This window comes from Dermacentor silvarum, unplaced genomic scaffold (genome assembly GCF_013339745.2).
Source record: "Dermacentor silvarum isolate Dsil-2018 unplaced genomic scaffold, BIME_Dsil_1.4 Seq502, whole genome shotgun sequence".
Classification (NCBI taxonomy): Eukaryota; Metazoa; Arthropoda; class Arachnida; order Ixodida; family Ixodidae; genus Dermacentor; species Dermacentor silvarum.
In genome coordinates this window covers 18,664-37,430 of record NW_023606339.1, presented here as the reverse complement: position 1 = coordinate 37,430, position 18,767 = coordinate 18,664, and the positions used below count along the sequence as shown (strand labels likewise).

At 43.0% G+C, this 18,767-nt stretch overlaps 1 protein-coding gene across 1 annotated transcript; it reads left to right on the top strand.

Annotated features, from left to right (window-relative positions):
- Nucleotides 1-11,171: 11,171 nt before the first annotated feature.
- Nucleotides 11,172-13,544, top strand: LOC125941867 (uncharacterized; the record flags this gene model as incomplete). Its single annotated transcript, XM_049659731.1, has 3 exons — nt 11,172-11,297; nt 11,422-11,634; nt 13,328-13,544. Coding segments are annotated over exons 1-3 (520 nt in total), but the record flags the coding sequence as incomplete, so codon positions are not given.
- Nucleotides 13,545-18,767: the final 5,223 nt, after the last annotated feature.

Below are 18,767 nucleotides of genomic sequence, written 5' to 3'. Positions count from 1 at the left end.
ATAAAGCGCAGCTTTCCGCGTCCATTTACTGCTTTACTAGAGATGGTGCATTTCTTAAAGTCCGCATGGGCGGTCACCGCTGGTGTTTTCTTTCCAATATAGTGGACACGAATCGATGCAACAAATACATATTTGCGCGCACGATGAGTATCCATAATTCTGATAGATGGTTCTCGGTTTTCGTTAACTTAATCTTAATTGTAGTGCGCATGTTCCTAGGGGACTTACTCTAAACTGGGCGCGTAACCGCTCGTTTATAGACATCAGTTTTCTCGCTAATGTCGTTGGCTTACACCATGGGCACTGAGCGAGGCGGTGTGGTTTACGCTGCTCTACTGAAGGTACCGTCACTAGCTCCGGTTATAGCTAACTAGCAGGGTGTTGAATGAAAAAAAAAGCACTAGTTCGGGTCAGGATTCGCGCGCTAAGATTTCGTTCCTATTCGGATATATAAAAATAATTAATAGTTCGCGAATCGGTTCGCAATACTAAGCCGGTTCAGCAGAGTAAACTTTATTCTGCTCTATGGCGAAACGCCGCATAGTGCTATCAGCTTGTCAGCATGGCGCAGGCTTTGTCAGGAAGTGGGAGACGTGGGCAATCTAGTAGATGAGAGATATGTTTCTTAGATAAATTCTTAGATAGTTCAATGTTCCCCAGGTATAGCAACCATACACATAAAGACGGTCATCTTAGGCAGTGTCGATCGAAGCAAGAATGTGGACCACTTCGACGCATCTTCGCTCATTCCCGCGATTCCTTGTACTGGCATCTTTACTAAGTTGGGGCATAATAATTGAAAATTGTAGGGTGTTTGAATACCAAAGCTTTCAAATGAAATCACGATTATGAGTATTTGAGAAAAACGAGCGTTCGAAATCGAATAGAGTATTTCTATTCTTTCGTAAAGTGCAAGGAAACATTATGGGAACAGGATATCGCAAATGCATGTAGCAGAGTACTAATAAATGTATTGCACTTTGTGACCCGAAATACCAAAGTTCAATACTACCATGCCATGCATCAGTTGGAAACAATCCAAACGTGATGAGATTGGATAAACAATGAGCTTATTTGTCCAGACTGGAACCGGCGTTTTCACTGGCTGCCTAAGACGCGACATGCTTAATCAATGGCTGGTAGCAGTTAGGCATAAGCGACATCCTCTGAGTGTTTGCTGAAAAACTCGATCGTCTGCAGAAACGAATATTTGACAGCTGCGAATACCACCATTTTCGATTGAAGACTATTCGTATTCCAAATTTCGAATATTTACACACCCCTAGTAAGAAATACTAGTCTTGCGATACGTATATGAGCACGGATTTGTAAACGCAAATTCTCACGGTCACATGGAATTATCGCAAAGTTTCTTTCTAAATGTATCATTTTAATTTAGTGACATAACATAGCAAGCATAAAGAAAAAGAAAACTTGGTCGAGAATATATCCTAAATAAAAGGCGTCGTTAAGTATAATATCCTATTGTGTTACACGCGCAATGATTACAAGCGACAATATTCATGTAATTTAAAGCAAGCTAGTCTAAAACATACAGCAAACATGCTTTATGTGCATCGCAATGTGCATAAGTCAACTATGAAAATTTGCATATAATCTGCATGCTGCGCTGTCATCAACAGGAATTTATGCAATGAAAGCCGGCTATGGCCGCTATATTTTTCAATCAATGTTGCCATTGTTTGCAGCGGAGGCCACAAATTCGACAAACGCCCTTGGACTCTCCCCTTCATCGGCTGGTGCAAAGCACCCAGGGCCTTCATCCCGTCCAGTCGGACTGTTTTCCACTGTTGATGGACAGTGGAAGCCAACGTTTGCTTTCACTGTGTCTCCATAGACATGCCTTCGAATGGAATATCCGGAAAAGAGTTCGCGATATCTTCAATGATTATTGCCACACACAAGGAATGTGAATTTACTGCTTAAACACTGTTGACTCCGAATAAAGGCGCACTTCGGCCTCAAGAAAAGTGAGACTCCACCGCCGTGGTTTCACGCCTGTGAAAGCGGTGTGCCGACAAATATACTGATACAGTGGGAGAACTGCGGCGGAACAATGCATTTACTCCAAATTTGTCATGCAAATACGAATGTCTGCTGGCTAGCAGTGGTCTCGCAATGACTCAATTCATTATTCAGCAAACGTCAAGGGTGTTGAAAAGATCGCAGTTGCGATTACAGTGTGAGCTGACGTATTTAAAGCGGACTCTCTATAGGCGTAAGGTAGATACTGTGTATCTGTTACTCGTTTAATAAATCCACGAATAGATTACTGTGAATAATTTATTGTGAAGCCCTTTCACGGAGTGATAAGAGGTACTGTGAAGTTCGGGCCGAATTCTTAATACTTTTGGGTCATCGGCCGGCCGAAAATACTGGGTGTATGAAAAAAAAAACGTCCCCGCAAGAAATATCCCCGGTAGGTACGCCATCTAGGAAAGAAAGTCTCCAGGTGGAAAATTAACCAAAGAACGAATTCTGTGCGAAATCGCTTGACAAAGTTCTGCACTTTTCATTCGACACTTGGCCTAATTTTCGGCCACCTGGGATTCGAAAAAGAACGAAGTTGAAACCGAATCGTTTGCCCAATAGCCCTCAGGAAATCTTCAATTATCCTTGCCCCGGCAGTGTAGTATTCTCATTGGTTGTGAACACGCTGCTGGAACTTATCATGAACACGGCGCCCCTTCTTAATGAGCTGGGAAGTAAAAGAGTGTGAACAGTTTTACTGATCACAACAGTTGGTCACTACAATGCGGATGCTTCTCAATTTTTGCGAACCAATTACGCAGTTTTCATTCCTTGCCGCAGGTGGGAGACTGAAAGACAATCGTCGTCAAATGGGACCATTCCCTCGCACGATTCATTGAGGGAGCACTCATATGTGTCGAAATGCCGGAGCAGCCATCTTGACAAAGCATTCCCGATTTGAAGATAACTGCCCGGGAATTTGAAAACTTCCAGCGAGATTGCGTCTGTTGGGCCACAGAGATGTGTTAGGTGTGACTGATTCAATTCGTTCACCACGTTTTCAGCATTGGCAATGTGATGTATTGCTCAGGCGAGTGCGGTTTCACCAGTTTCTTTTGTGATTTTGTGATCTTTAGGCAAACTTTCTTTCTCAAACCTCAAACGAGTTTTTGTGCGGAATGGTGCGGGGTACCCGCGCGTCTGTTGAATATGTTGGAGTACTTGAGGGTTTGTTAACGTGTTTGTAAACTCCCAAAGTGTCACAGTGCGAAAACGCGGTCTCCCCGCCTCTATACTTACCTTTGGGCATCTAAACAGAGCTGAGAGGAATAAATGTTGTCTACCTATCAGACTCAATAATCTGTTCGATAAAACATTTACGAGAGATTTGGAGAATGGTACTAGGTGCATTTCATGAAATAATGCGGTATAGTAATAACGCAGTATCTCAAAGCGGTCGTAGTGAGACACGCATTTATGGTATTAGATATTTTAGCAATGTTTCTGTAAGAAGTCTGTAATGGAAAATGTTAGGATTCTTCCTGTTTTCTTTTTTTTTCAAATAAAAACACAATAAATGCTTTAAATTGACAGGCCTATCAGAAACATGGATGTATACATCTGAAACAATAAGTGATAAGCGAAATGAGACATTTAGTTGGCGTATCTCTGTAATAATTTGAAGATTTCGTCATGCCTCCTGTTACCTAAGGTTGCTTTAATTTTGATTGGACGCGTCATTATATATACAATTATTATGAGTGTGCAGGTGGCTTTCGGTGATTGTGAATATTCGCCCTACGCCGTATCTTGTTGACTACTTGGATAACCACGGACATGTCTTTTTCGGTTACATGATCCCCCCAAATGCCATTTTATCCTTGAACTCTTTTTATCTTGAAGGGTTCTGCAGTATTTTGCAAATAAAAAAAATATACTGCCTACAAATTTTTTGTATAAGTTATGCCACACAATGTACTTAAACACGTTCAGTACTTAAACCAAATGTAAGCTCGGTGTGACGTAGAATGCCTTCACAACATTTGCGAAAATTCAGGGGAACAGCCGTATATATATATATATATATAACGATTTCTTGCATTTGATGAAGGAATTATCTTACAGGGGCTGTAATTGAACCACACAAATCTACCTTCACACTCTGATATGTAGCATTGTTCTGGGTATATTACCTATATCCACTTTTGGTGGCACTTGTACTTCTCCCAGGGCGTCGTGCTAAATTATGGGCCGCTTATAACAATAAACAAGCTTATAATGCGTAAAGCGTATAAATAGGCAATTACTTGCAAATCCCTATTTAAAGTACACACTTTGCACATTGCAGCAGATCCTTCCTAACGTGCCCCTTAAATTCGCCAAAAGTAAATAGCGTTAATGGTTGAATTCAACGATGGTGCCGGCAATATCTAATGCGGAACCATTGTTTTCAGCACAGGACCAAACTGCTATCGCTCTTAATTTTTTAAATATTCCACTTACACTACAGTTAAAGAGGCCTTGCAAAGCGCCAGGGAAAGTTTGTCGTACGGCACCGTTGGAATCACCTCGATGCGGCGTTATTGTGCACTTCGTAGACAGGACGTGACGAAAGAGGGCGCCTCGTATAATGATTGGTGAAAATTTTAATGCGCGATTTACGTTCGCACGATACTGTGAGTGTACTGCGCATAAATCTACGGCGTTACGTTTTGCAACTAATTTACCTGTTGCGGAGATGCGGGGGAAGTTTTACAACCGCGGGAACGACGCATCACGCGCCAAATACTTACGCGCGACAACGGCCGCCTCGCGGAAGCTGTTGAAACCGTAAAAGTGATGCCATGGCCTCCTTAATTTTACCGCGCAGCGCCCAATCACGGAAGCCATAACAACGCCATGGAACGTCATCAACAGGATAGAAAACCATGGCGCGCCGACTTCGGCTAATGGTCTGCTGCTCAACGTTTATAGATACCTTGCTGCTTCTATCGGGTGGCACCTTATGGCATCATGGGAGAGTGAAACGTGCCCTTTAATGTCGCGAAAAGTTCAGTGGATGGTAGCTCTCATTTGCTTGCATTTTGAAATGTCTGCCCCTTTCTGGGGTTTTACGTGCCAAAGCAAGTTCTTATTGTCAGGCATGCCGTAGTGGAATTAAAAAGATTAAGTTTCACCCCGTGGATTTCGTTAACCTGCACTACAACGCAAGCACACGGGCATTTTTGCATTTCGCCTCTATCGAAATGCGGTCGCCGCGGCCGGGATTCGATCCCGCAATCTCTTGGTCAGCAGCGCAACGCCTTAACTGACTGAGCCACTACAGCGGGTATTTTTAAAAATTTCTCTCACCGATAACTTGGGTGTATGGGGGTTAATTTTCCTAATTTCTTTTGCTCTGTGTTATGTGACACGCTGAGAATAGTTATAGATCCAACATGGTTATCCGAAAGCGGGTCACAGGGCCCTTGACAGTCACAGATAATTTATTTTATTGTGCGAAATGTAGGACTACTAGTATGGGCTTCCTACCACTCTCGATTGAGGCATCACGAGGGATGGATTGATGGATTCCATATGATGATGATTTATTGGTCTTCTCTTTGAAATGGGAGGGTGACAAATAGTCACCTAGCCAGCATGAGTTAATCAGGTAAGCTATACATGTTTTTTATCTAGCATTTTGGTATACAATTCATTATTTTATTTTCCTCTCAATATCTACCTTGTACCTCTTCCTATGACTAAAAGATCAAATCAGGTCGTACCAATCTTTTCCCGGCTTTTTTTTCCTACCAATACTCTAAACGTGGCTTGTTTATATCGACTGCACACCGGTTGATGCTTCCGTCCACTTTAAACCCAAGCGCTTCTGGAAGGTGTACGTTACCTACTGTTCTCACTGGGCGAATGCCTTCACATTCCACTAAAATGTGTTGAGTGGTCTCCGGTTCTTTGCTGCAGCAAACACATGCCTCATCTAGTTCAAAATAATAATTTGCTCCGGTTGCTTTTGGTCCTTAGGCAACCGGCTCGAGCCCAAATAGCAATGCACTGCCCTTTGTGTTATCGTACGGATTTTCCCTTGTAATTTCTTTCTTCCAGTTCTTTCAAATATCCATTCTCATTTTTGTTTCCATTGTTTGCATCCAATTTACTGTGTCTATTTCTCTTGCTTTCTTTCTGATGATTCCTGGCTGTCTATTTACAGTTTGAATGTTTGTGTACTTGGTTGCCAACTTCCTTGACCTCTTCCTCCATTCTGTGCCCACGCTTTTCAGATACAGATACTTGTACACTTCAGCCGTCTTTTATTTTAACCCATGTTCCTGGGTCTTTAAAAACTAATTTTGTGTTGTGATTCTCTGACTTCAAAGGATGCCCAAGCCATGTCACCTTACACGGCCTCATTTGTAGTTTTACCGCTCGCTCCCAAGGCCAACCTACTGATCGTTGGTTAGCTTCCAGCCACGACAGGATATCCGATTGTAAGCACAGAATGGCATTTGTAAACGTTAGCGCTGGCACCATTACTACTTTCCAGATTCCACTCACCACCTAATACTCATTTTGCCCCCCCCCCCCCACCCCCCACCCCAGTGCTCCCTGTTTCATTATTGCTGCATTCCGCTTTCCCTTTAGTTTCAGAATATCTTGGTGGGTGCTTGAGTAAGTCTATCCTTCGTTTAAGTATTCGCCAAGGTACTTATATTACTTGACTATGGGTACGCCTTGTCAAATTGACACTACGTAAGTACTCGTCTTTTCACTAAAGATCGTAATTCATGATTTTTGTGAGCTAAAGTTCAGGCCTAGATTTCTCACTGCGTCGCCACAGATATACGCAAGTGTTTGTAAATCTCTTGTATTGTCCGCTAGTAGCACTATGTCGTCCGCATACATGAGTCCAGGGACCTTCTTTTGCACCATTTGTCCACTATGAATAAGTCAAACCCCAACTCGCTGTTTTACAGTCATCTTTCTATGTCATTAACATAAAGCGTGAACAATGGAGAAAGAGGGCATATTTGCTTCAGTCGTGGGCGAATTCCCACCTCTTCATTAGCTTTTCGACCTTCCCATACAACTTGCACTCGGTTTTCTCTATGTATCTCCCTCAGCAGCTCCACGAAATCGTCATCTATGCCTTTATGCCTTAGTGCTTAAGAATATCCTATAACAATTCCCTATCTACTTTGTCGTAGGCTCTTTTAATGTCTAAAAATGCTATCAATAAAGGTCTATATGAGCTATTGAAATCTCTATGCACTGAGTTAGTATTAACATATTATCCTGAAAGCGTCTGTCTGGCCTGAACCCATTCTGTAGTTTACCCAGCACATCATTTTTCTGCACCCACTTCGACAGGTCTAATTTTATGGCTTCCATTGCAATTCTGTATCTCACCGATGTGACTGCAACTGACCTGTACGAGCTCGTCTTATCCAAATTACCTTTGCCCCGGTAGATGAGGTAACGTTCACCTTGCTTTCGCGCCATCCAACTGGAATTTTCTTCAGTCTAATCACTAATCTATGCCACTAGTCAGCAGTGCCTTGCTCTTTGAACCGAGGTTTTTCAATAGCTGTATAGGGATTTCATCGGGTCCTGCTGCTGTCTTATTAGCGACATTTCTGCTGCCTTATTGCAATACAAGCTTTCTACGCTAAATTTTTATGTCAGGCTTCTTTGTTGTTGCTGGATCTGTTGTCTGAACTACTATTTCTTTTGTGCCGAAGTGATACCTAATAACGTCTGTGATGTACCGCAGCACATCGGCTCCTTTGTACGTGCTACGGTCTTCATCCGTTATTGCCGTTTGCGAGTTTTTAGTTTGGAGCCATGAGTGCTTTTGTATGGTTCCACAATCTTTTTGGGGCGCCTTTGTCTCGTTTGCGAATGTTATGCACCCAGCGTTGACTTTCGCATCTAATTTTCTCTTGCACGAGCTCACTGACAGCGTAAACTGTTATGGGCGCATTCCAATAGCCGTTTCGGGTCGCGTTGATGCCGCCGCGTAACCGCTATCGCCGGAAACGCAAAACAAGTACCCGATTCCCGCCGTGATCGAACCCGCGCCCGCTGCGTGTTATCCAGAAACTCTACCACTGAGCCACGCAAGCGCTTGCTATACAGGCGGAAAATACAATAAGGCAAACGCACGGGTAGACGACTCGAGCCTCCGCCAGTATGGTGGCGCCATCTCGGTAAGATGCCTGCAAAGCAGCGTCCGCAGGCGCACACGACGATATGCGATTGAAACGAGGTGCGCAATCAATGCGCTCCCGAGCGCCACTATGGTATGGCCTCCGCCAGTATGGTGGCGCCATCTAGTTAAGGTGCCTGCAAAAGCGGCGCGTCCGACATGTAAGTTTGATCGGGCTCAGCCATGGAGGAAGGAAAAAAACTAGGAGGGAGCGTCACGTGACAATCTTGAAGCCTAGTCATAAAAAATTTAGAGGAATGGGATGATGGGAAATAGGCCCTCACGTGATAGGCAAGCGGTAGATTTTACTCGGCTCGCTTCGGTGGCTTCGGTTTCGTCTGCTGCGGGGGTTTCGGAATATGCGCATATACTCGGCGCGGCAAACGCGCGCCGAGGTTAGTTCATGAAGGGATCCGTGTGGCAGTCGAGTCTTTGTAACGCACCGAACCACCACGCAGCTGGCCGCTTAATTGGCAGACAGGCGCCAAGTCTGTTGCGAACGAAGGCGTCGGCATTGCGCCCAACAACCCGGGAGGACCACCTCAAGGACGACTGGTTGCGTTTCGGGGCGGTTCCAGGGAAACGAGGAAACCTTTCGTCCTGCAAACGTGTGAAGGCAACCAAGCCGCCTTTCCGACGGCGATACGTCGCGTTTGGGGACGTCGTTTGGGAAACAATGATGCCTTTCGCCCCCGCAAAAATGTGTAGGCGATTAAGCGAGCGTACAAGGCCCGAAGCGACTGCTTTCCCACGGGAAGAAAATTCGTCCCGTATTGTGCCCAAGGATGCACTGGCGAGCCGGGGACTCCGAACATATTTAGCGCCGTGCCGGCCCATAGTTAAGGTAGACGGTCCCACTCAACGCGCTGTCGTTCTGCTCATAGTCTTCGGCCTCTCAGCAGACCGGCGAGAACTACCGTCAGCAAGGCGCACCTGCGTGATGAAGTGTTGTGTGCCAGGATGCCCTAACCGAACAGAAAATCGGCGTGATGGTCTGTCCTTCCATAGGTAAGCACAATGAACGTTTTTTTTCTTTAATTTGTAAAAACGGAACTGCAATATTCGCTAGTGACTATATATGTATACGTGCTCGTGTGAATGAATTCACTGATGAAACAGTGAGATGTCCGAAAAAGAAGTGCATTATGATGTAAAACTTAAGCAAACAATAAATTTGCCCTCGATAGATGATAACACGAGAAAGGGAAATAGAAGTGTTCGTTCTGTGCTATATATATATAAGTGCAAACAATTCAGTCGCACTGCTCTTTAACATGTTCAGTTGAAATGTTGGTGCAGATCGAGTAATGATCATTGACACTGAAATTATGCACTAGGTTTCCAAGGCAGCGTGACCTGAGAGAAGAGTGGGCCCTAGCAGTGTGCCGCTCACCTGCGTGGGCACCATCACATTGGAGCGTTGTTTGCTCGGAGCACTTCAGCGACGGTGATTTTGCGAACTGTACCAAAGGCCACGGTCACTTGATGGCTAATGCAGTACCATCGCTCGCGGGCCCCACCAAGGTTTGTGTTGCACGTGACACTACATGTCTGCTCAATACTAAGTTTCTATGTCTTGGTTCGGTTCGGTAAAACTTTATTCATAAAATTTTTAAAGGGTACGCTAGACGGCTGCAGGAGCCCGTAGATCCCGGCGCGATCTGCTCAGCCCGCTGGATGGGCCTCACGCAAGAAGTTTAGATTTATTTTATCTCTAACATTACTTGCAAATAAAATTAATTGAAATTGAAACTCATTTACATGATAAAGGGATTCAAGTCATGCACTTACAATCAATTTTATGACTCTTTCGGTTTTCTAGAAAGTTTATTAGTCTAATTTTCATATTTACTTATTTTATTACTGTGGCTAGAGGCATTTCAAAATATGGTAAAATATAATACCAGGAATATCGCTGATTGATCGCATCTTCATATTTATAAGGAATTGCGCAAACTTTTTCCAAATTTCCATTGTATTCCAAATTGCCCCCTCATGCTAGGTCATTAAAAACTCTCATTTAAAAAAAGTACTGCCTTAAAGCTTTCTAGATAGGTTGCAACAAAGCATACTATAGAATGCTCTATATGCCGTGTTTTTACTTGGGCCTCCACACTGTGTAATCAATGGTGCAATACAAGTCGGCAATTTTTTTCAAACTTTGTCATAAATTCCACAAGTGTTAAAATTACTTTCAGGAGAAATAAATGTTTATCAGCTAGCATACACTAGCTCCTAAAAAGCCCACAAAGTGGAAATATTTATTGTCAAACAATTGCATTTCCTGCTATAAAGAATATTCACTGAATTTTGTATGTATTTCTTGTAGCTGAAAACAATTAAAATTGCAATAGAACTATAATTAATTTAAGAAACCAGAAAAGATTAGTCTTCACGTAACATTAACTTTTGCAATAGTTAATAACTAGAGAATATTCTGCACGTAGCAACTCTGCTTGTGTGTGTAAAGTTCAATCATGCCATGAATTTTTTTTTCATAAAGAAATCTCTCAAGCTTGTACTTCCCATGTTGAGGTTAAATACAGTTTTTTCCAGAAGATATGGTGTTGTTCAACAAATTTTAAACAGTCAAATGACAGTTGAGATGAAGTTACGCAGTTGTACTTTAAATTACGGGGATGAACATTATTTTAATTCTTTAATTAGTACCCTGAAGGCCTGGAGGCATTACAGAGGGGGCATTACATTACATTATGTGTGTGTTACAACTATGTCTATGTTTTATTTTGTGTGCGTGTGTATGAAACAATGCACTTCAATGTTACTACAGCTTCATTTTCTCCGAGAGTCAAGTAGTTGTATGTGTACTTTACAAGCACACTTAGATTGAACATAGTTTTCTGCACAAGGGGATGTGGTGTGTAGGGTCTGCCTGCACAGATCATGCGAGGTCTTTTGCATGACTCTGCAAAGGTTGTTTGAATTCATTCCACACCAAATGTTATTGTTGGATCTTAAAAGTATATGGTGAGTTATTCTTTAACTGCAGATGCTTGCAAAGGACGATGCTACAGCAATGAGGCAACCTTCAAGTGCACCAGCTTCATCCACGGGAATATCACAGCATCAAGATGAGCCAGTAAGTTGATGCACAGCTGTATGCAGCCATAATGCATGTTTTCAGTTTGATCATGCCTTTTTCATGACTGAGGTAGATGTCCCCCACCATTCCTGAAGTGAAGTATGCTTTTCTTATTATTCAGGCAGGTCTCTCTGAAGTGACAATAGCCATGGACATCTCCGAGGGCTTGTCAGATGTGCTAGCAGAGGGTGCTGCTACAACTGCTAGCTCGTCCTTCGCTGATTCAGACATTGCTGATGAGCCTTCCGAAATCCAACATGTCCTGGTATGTTTGATTGTGGTAATGACCACAGGGCTTGCTTTTTTCATGCGTATGCCTTGGTTCATTCATGCTGTGCTCTGCTTTCAATAATCTGGTGTTTCCCTGTAATATATATTTTGGATTTCACCTTTAAAGTAATTATTGCAGTTTAAAAAAATGCATGAGAGTTTGTCACACAGTTTTTTGTAAGATGTTTTCGACCGATTTTCAGATATCTAATAGTAATGCTCTGAATGAATAGAAAGATAGAACTGATTAACCTATCATCAGCTACATTACAGCCCTTTTTTGACACAGGTGACAAGCATACTGCACGAGTTGTGTGTTCAAATTTTGTTGTAAACACTGGCAAAAGCAAGTGCTAATGAGTGAAAGCCATATATGCTACATCATAACCTCGATTTAGTCGATCTAGGATAAGTACAAGATAAGGAAAATAAAACAACCTGAAGCAAAGCAAGATGAAAAACTGGTTTTTGGCATAAGGAAAACACTCCTGTGAATTATACTTCACCTCTCATTACACGCATAAGTAACACCCTTGCTAGACTCGAACATTTACTACTATAGTAAACTTAATAACATACAAACTGTGCTGGTAAGCTTGATCAACATCATTTTTTGGGACATCAGATAAGGAATACAGTACATAGCCACAGCTACTGATCTCCCTAACAATGTCCTGCTTGGTGGTCATTATTGTGCTTAATTTTTAAATCAATCCAATGGTCTCTCTATTAGTCCTAGGCTTTAGCTTCAACTGTGCATCTGGTATTTTGTTTGCACAGTCAGCAATTTCAAGCTATGTTGCAGTAAACAGTCTTCATCATTGCACTTGATGTATTTTGTCCAGTCTCCCAGTCGAAGGCCTACCAGCACGCTCGAGGGTGATGCTTCTGCTGTGCTGCCTATGCACAACCCAGCGACACCTCGAACAGCAAGGCATACTATGGTAAGGATAATACTCGACCTACTGCAATTTTTACACACTTGTTTCCTTAGCTAACTTCAAGTGAAGTAGCATTTATTTTCATGGCATAATATATAAATATCACTGAATGAAGCATAACAAATGTCACTCAGTGAACTGCACGTGGACACTAACATTTATGATCATGGCAACCATGTAATTAAAAGCTGAAACATATTCATATTTGCCCACAGCAGTGTGAGTTTCCTCAGGGTTTGCAATTGGTGACGAATAATCTGCTTACAATTTCTCTTTTCCATTCAAATGACACAATGAACTAGAAGACCAACAGGTTTTTTTACAATTTTCTATGCTCTTTATTTGTTCGATCAGTCATGAGGAGCCGTGATACAGGCAGACAAAACTGGTCTTTTGTGTAGAATGAGATCAGTATATTTTGCCTATTCAAACTAAAAGGTTGCTGTGAAGCATCCCACATTCAACTATGCTACATTGGCCTCTTCTGTGTTAGTTGTTTCGTACTTTTACCTTTCCTGCCTGGGCCTAGATGGGCCTGCAGTATTTTGCAAATAAATAAATAAACAAACAAACAAAATTAAGTAGCACTAGCAAGCTCGTGTGGATGGCAGTTTTATGCCCTCAAAGTTTTTAAGTTCACAAAAGTGTAAATGGAAATTGTCGTGAGCCAGGTAATGACCTAAAATTTAGCATTATATTCTTCATGGCTTGCATAAGAATGTATGCCACAACAATTAAGTACCTTGTTCTGGGTACATGATTTGTGTCACGTTGGTTGCTCATGGACCTGTTTTCTGTGCGTGCGATATTTTGCAGCCACAGCAAGCAGAAGACACACCTGAAAAGGCCTTTCTGAGGCACGAAGTGAGGCGTTACTCGCAACTGCAAACTGCGACCAAGAAAAAGATCAAGACTCTGCAGCAATCCCGTCGCCGGCTTTTACATAAGGTTGCTCATCTTCAAGATGTCATTCAAGATTTGTCTGAGAATCGCATTCTAGGAAATGAGGATGTTGCCACGCTGCAGAGTCTTGGTGGGGCAAAAAAAGACTTGCTCATGCGTCAACTGACACGTAAGTCTGGTGCAGCAGTGTCACCCACTTATTCGCCAGAGCTCAGGGCATTTGCACTGACGTTGCATTTTTATTCACCTAGAGCATACCGATATGTACGAGCTACTTTTGACACATGCCTTCCGCATCCAAAGACTCTGTGCAAATGGTACCAATCCATTGATGGGGCTGCTGGGTTTTCAAAAGAGGCACTGACTGCATTGGCTATGAAGGTAGAGCAAAATTCACAAAACGGCCACTCCACGTTATGCAATCTGGTTGTGGATGAGATGGCCATTCGGAGACATGTGGAGTGGGATGGAAAGAGGTTCCATGGATATGTTGACATGGGCATTGATGTCAATGATGACAGCTTTCCAGTTGCCAAAGATGCATTTGTTTTAATGCTTGTTGCAATCAATGGCAGATGGAAGCTGCCGATTGGCTACTTTCTAGTGGATGGCCTTGGTGGTGAGCAGAGGCGCAATTTGGTGCTGCAAGCTGCTGGCTTCGCTCACGAAAAAGGTGCACACATTGTGAGTTTGACATGCGATGGCGCTGCAGCAAATTTGTCAATGCTGCGCAGCCTTGGCTGCAAGATGGACCTGACTGAGCTGGATGCTTCTTTTCCGCATCCAGTGACAAAAAAGCCTGTCTTTGCCATGTTGGATCCCTGTCACATGTTGAAGCTGCTGCGGAACACCCTGTGTGATAAAAAGGCTATTGTTGATACGAACAAACAGTTCATATTGTGGAAACACATTGATGAGCTGCATGAAATTCAGTACACAGAAGGCCTACATTTGGCAAACAAACTTAGACAGGCACATGTTAATTGGAAAAACCAGCCCATGAAAGTCTCATTGGCGGCTCAAACGTTTAGTCAATCGGTAGCAGATGCTCTTGGTGAATGCAGAGCTCGTAAAATCCCAAAATTTTCAAATTCCTTGCCAACAGAAAAGTTTATTAGACATGTCAACAACGCATTTGACATTTTAAATTCAAGGCATCCAAGGCAAGAAGGTTGGAAAAGGCCACTGTGTCCTGAAAATGTGACTCGTGTCACTGAGTATGTCGAAGAACTGAAGGCCTACTTTTGCTCACTTAGGGAATCTGCAGCTGGTAAACTAATGATAGAGACCAACCGAAAGACAGGCTTCATTGGCTTTGTGGTCTGCTTAGACAATGCCATTCGTCTATACAACCACTTGGTTACAGAAAATGGCCTATTGGCATATCTTCCGACCTCCAAGCTCAGCCAGGACCACCTTGAGCTATTTTTTGCTGCAATAAGATCGTTTGGGCGCTGCAATGACAACCCAACAGCAAAGCAGTTTGCAGCAGCATTCAAGCGTCTGATAGTTCACAATGAGGTCAAGGACATTGATGGTGGAAATTGCTTGCCATTAGAACACATCGAGATTCTCTTTGTAAGCTCCTCTGAAAAACCATCCTCCATCGATGTAATTAACTTCACTGCCCCTCAGAGAAGCCCTGCAGCCAGTGAACCAGTCACGGAAGCAATTTTACAAGATCATGACTACTCTGCCGACCCAGGCAGGGTGTCTGAGCTTGGAGATGCAATTGTTGCGCACATAGCCGGGTTTGTAGTTCGCAGCTTACTGCTTCACCTCCAGTGCGATCAGTGTGCTTCTGCACTAAAGGTGTCAACTCCTCCATCCATGCCTGCATATTCCCTGATTCGTCGAAAAACGAGAGGTGGACTGATCTACGCTTCAAATGATGTTCTGAACATTTGCAGACAATGTGAGAAAGAGCTGCGTAGGGCTCTGGTGTGCTCGCCACTACCATCCCAAAGGCTTGCAGCTAAAGTTGCAATGGCCACTATGACAACCTTTGTCGGCAAGGACTTCTTTAAAGTGTTAGATCAGCACATGCTCGAAAATCACCCGCTTGAATGCCACTCATCCCATCTTGTGAGGGCAATCATAGATAAGTACCTAGATGTGAGACTGCGCTACGTTGCCAAGATGACAACGGAACGTCTCCATCAGGAAAGAATTAGGCAAAAGCACACAAAGCTGACGCAGTTCAAGGGCCAATAAATCTAGAAAATCTTGTAAATTTTTGTACTATCATTGGCTAATTATTTACAACTACTCGAAATTTTTTACATCAAAGCGCATGGCCTACATGTTGTTTTAAGGGCTTCGCAGGCAAACACCACACAGTGGTTATCAATCATGTTGTATATATTGGAGGGCTAGGGGTAAATCGGACCACTTGAGCTGTTGGATTTGGCAGGTGAACAGTACACTGGACTTTTTTAATGTTGCCACAACAATGTGTGGCCGCTAAGGTGAGGATAGTGCCTGCAACCTTGTGCAGAGGAGCAGGATCCCTTTTGCTTGATTATATTCTTTTTGTTTAATCATCCACTGTTTAGGACCGACTGGTCTTGGTGATATCATAGGCAGGGCACTGCTTAGATCACTGAGAGCGCAAAAAGGCATACTATTGAATTAGAATGGTTGCATTATTGTGAACATGACAGCATAGTTCCACAAGCGCTGTGCCACCATGGCAGTCAATTGACGTGGTGAACCAAGCTGGTGCCTTGTGTAGAGAAATACAAACCTCGCATTCATGTTGGTCATTTGCTTTGGCTGCACACTGACAAAGCATAGTTAGGGTGCATGAACCTTTCTAACCTGTCATTGGCAAGTAGCACTGTGGGTAGAATACACCTGACTCATGCAATAAGTTAAAATTCCAAGGCAATACATGGGCTCTAAGAGATGCCATAGCGGCGGGCTCTGGATTAATTTTGACTGCCTGGAGGTTCCTCGGCATGTATCTAAACTCACGTACACAACCGCATTTGCATTCTGCACTCACAGAAATGCAACTACATCTGGGAATCAGACCCGCAACTTTGCCCTCATGAAGCACTATTGCCACTGAGCCACCATGGCTTGTATTATTTAGCTGCTGTGACTCGCAGTACAGGAAAAACTGCTACACAAGTTTCCTCAGGGTTAAATTATGTTCGTGATGGCTCACACAATTCCTTTATCTATCAACTTCGGCAGTCCCACCAGGTTTTGTGTTAAGGAGGAGGAATAAACTTTTCTTGTAGAACCAGCACTTTATGATGACCGGCCCTAAGCCTCCCATGAGGGGACGTCGAGGGCTTGCCTCGCCGCCGCCTCACGGGCGTGCTGGGTCGCCCAGATTTGGTCGTCGAGGGCGGAGCTCCGCAGAGCCTCACGCAGCCTCGATGAGAGGGTCGCGGTGTTAATATGTGTGTACTGTGCTGGGCACTCCCACAGCATATGCGGAAGCATAGCCGGGTGAGTGCCACAGCACCGGCAGTTGGGGGTACTGTAAACTTCAGGGAATATAAGGTGGAGGCGGGCGGGTGAAGGGTACGTATTTGTTTGTGGTAGACGCAGGGCGGGCTCTGGATTAATTTTGACTGCCTGGAGGTTCCTCGGCATGTATCTTAACTCCAGTACACAACCGCATTTGCATTCTGCGCTCACAGGAATGCAACTACATCTGGGAATCAGACCCGCACCTTTGTACTCGTGAAGCCAGCGCTTCACGAGTGCAAACCACGAACCTTCCCCCCACCTCACCCCAAGTTCTGTGTTAAGGCATTTGTTTTTTAGTGACTTTGTAAAGCGCATATATTGTTCAAGAGCGTTGTATGCAGACATCAAACTTTTTTTAGGGGAGAAATATGATGCCTTATTGTAAATTGCGCAAGTACATGCTTGTTGTCTTGCTGAATGCTGTAGCTTGAATCACCTGCATGCGAATTCTGCTTAAACAATTGTTCTGTTCAGCACCAAGCTAAACAGTATGGACAATGACGGTAGGTTAGCTGGCCTACCTTTCACTAGAGCAAACTGTGCGATGACATGGGCATGCTATGAATGCTCTCAATGCATTAAGCGTGAGCTAAGTATACTCTTGAGGATGACAATGTATTTTTCAAAGTTTGATCCTGTATGCCTTTTACCTGACCTTTGTGGAAATTTGCCTCCGTCACCTGGAATACCGTTGGTTTTACTACTTCCAAAATAATTGAATGTGCTCACTTTGTTTACTTGCTTTACAGTAGCCTTTTATGAGGCCAGATTCACTGCAACCACGAACATTTGGTGTATACCAGTCAATGAGTGTTTTAAATACCGTGAAATATTCATTCATTTGAGGTTCACAATGTAATAGAGCCGTCGCCTCTTAATTTTGTGGTGTGTTGACTCAGCTTCGATGGTGCTGATTCTTTTGTAGATATGTGATAAAACATAAGATTTGTTGTACATTTTACTTGCAGCAAAATGCACTGTATTTCAATGTTGACGTACTTAGTTTGTGGGTCTGACCTCGCATCAATTTTTTCATCTTTGACTTTGTGGACTACCACTCTTATTTTTTTTATTTCTGAATATGTATTGCCTATTTTTCTGACATGCACCATCACCAAACCCTTTAAATATTTGTGAGTACATCGCAGATATAAATATTGTACAATTATAACCCTGTAGCGAAGATGTTGCATACAAGGCATTTGTCAGCTAAACTGCAGCAGTGACATTCAAGGAAAGCTGATCCCATTGAAGAGTTTTATTAAAGGTACCAATACTATGTGTGATATAGTTTACTTTGTATAACATTATTGTATACAAATGTCCTGTTGCATACAAGTATGCTGACTTATACTGATACCATTGAGCAGTGGCACAATAAGTTTTCCTACTTGCTGTTCATTATCTTTTGTGCATACTCTGCAATGTACTTCATTTGTATTATGAATGTGAAATACATTATATATTATATTATAAATTTGTGTGAAATCTTCTGGCTTCTATAGGTGCAATAAACATTGAATAAAGAATGAAACAATTACTGTTGTCATAAAAATGTGCTTTCCAGAGTACAAGCACACCAGCAACACAATGAATCCACAAGTGCAAATGAATGCTGCCATTTCTCTCTTGCCGCTATATGTATTCAGTTTTCATGCCATTTCACACTAGCAGAGAGAAGGGTCCCCCTGGCAGTGTTTGACTCTCGGACATAATTCTGCTGTGAAGCTATACTCACATTCGAAAACAGCTGAATAAACTCTAGATAATGCACAAATTCCGTCCATTTGCTTTACTACATAACGATAGTGGATCCCCGAGGCGCGTCGATCAACAGCGTCGTCGCACCATACAATCGTAGAAAATA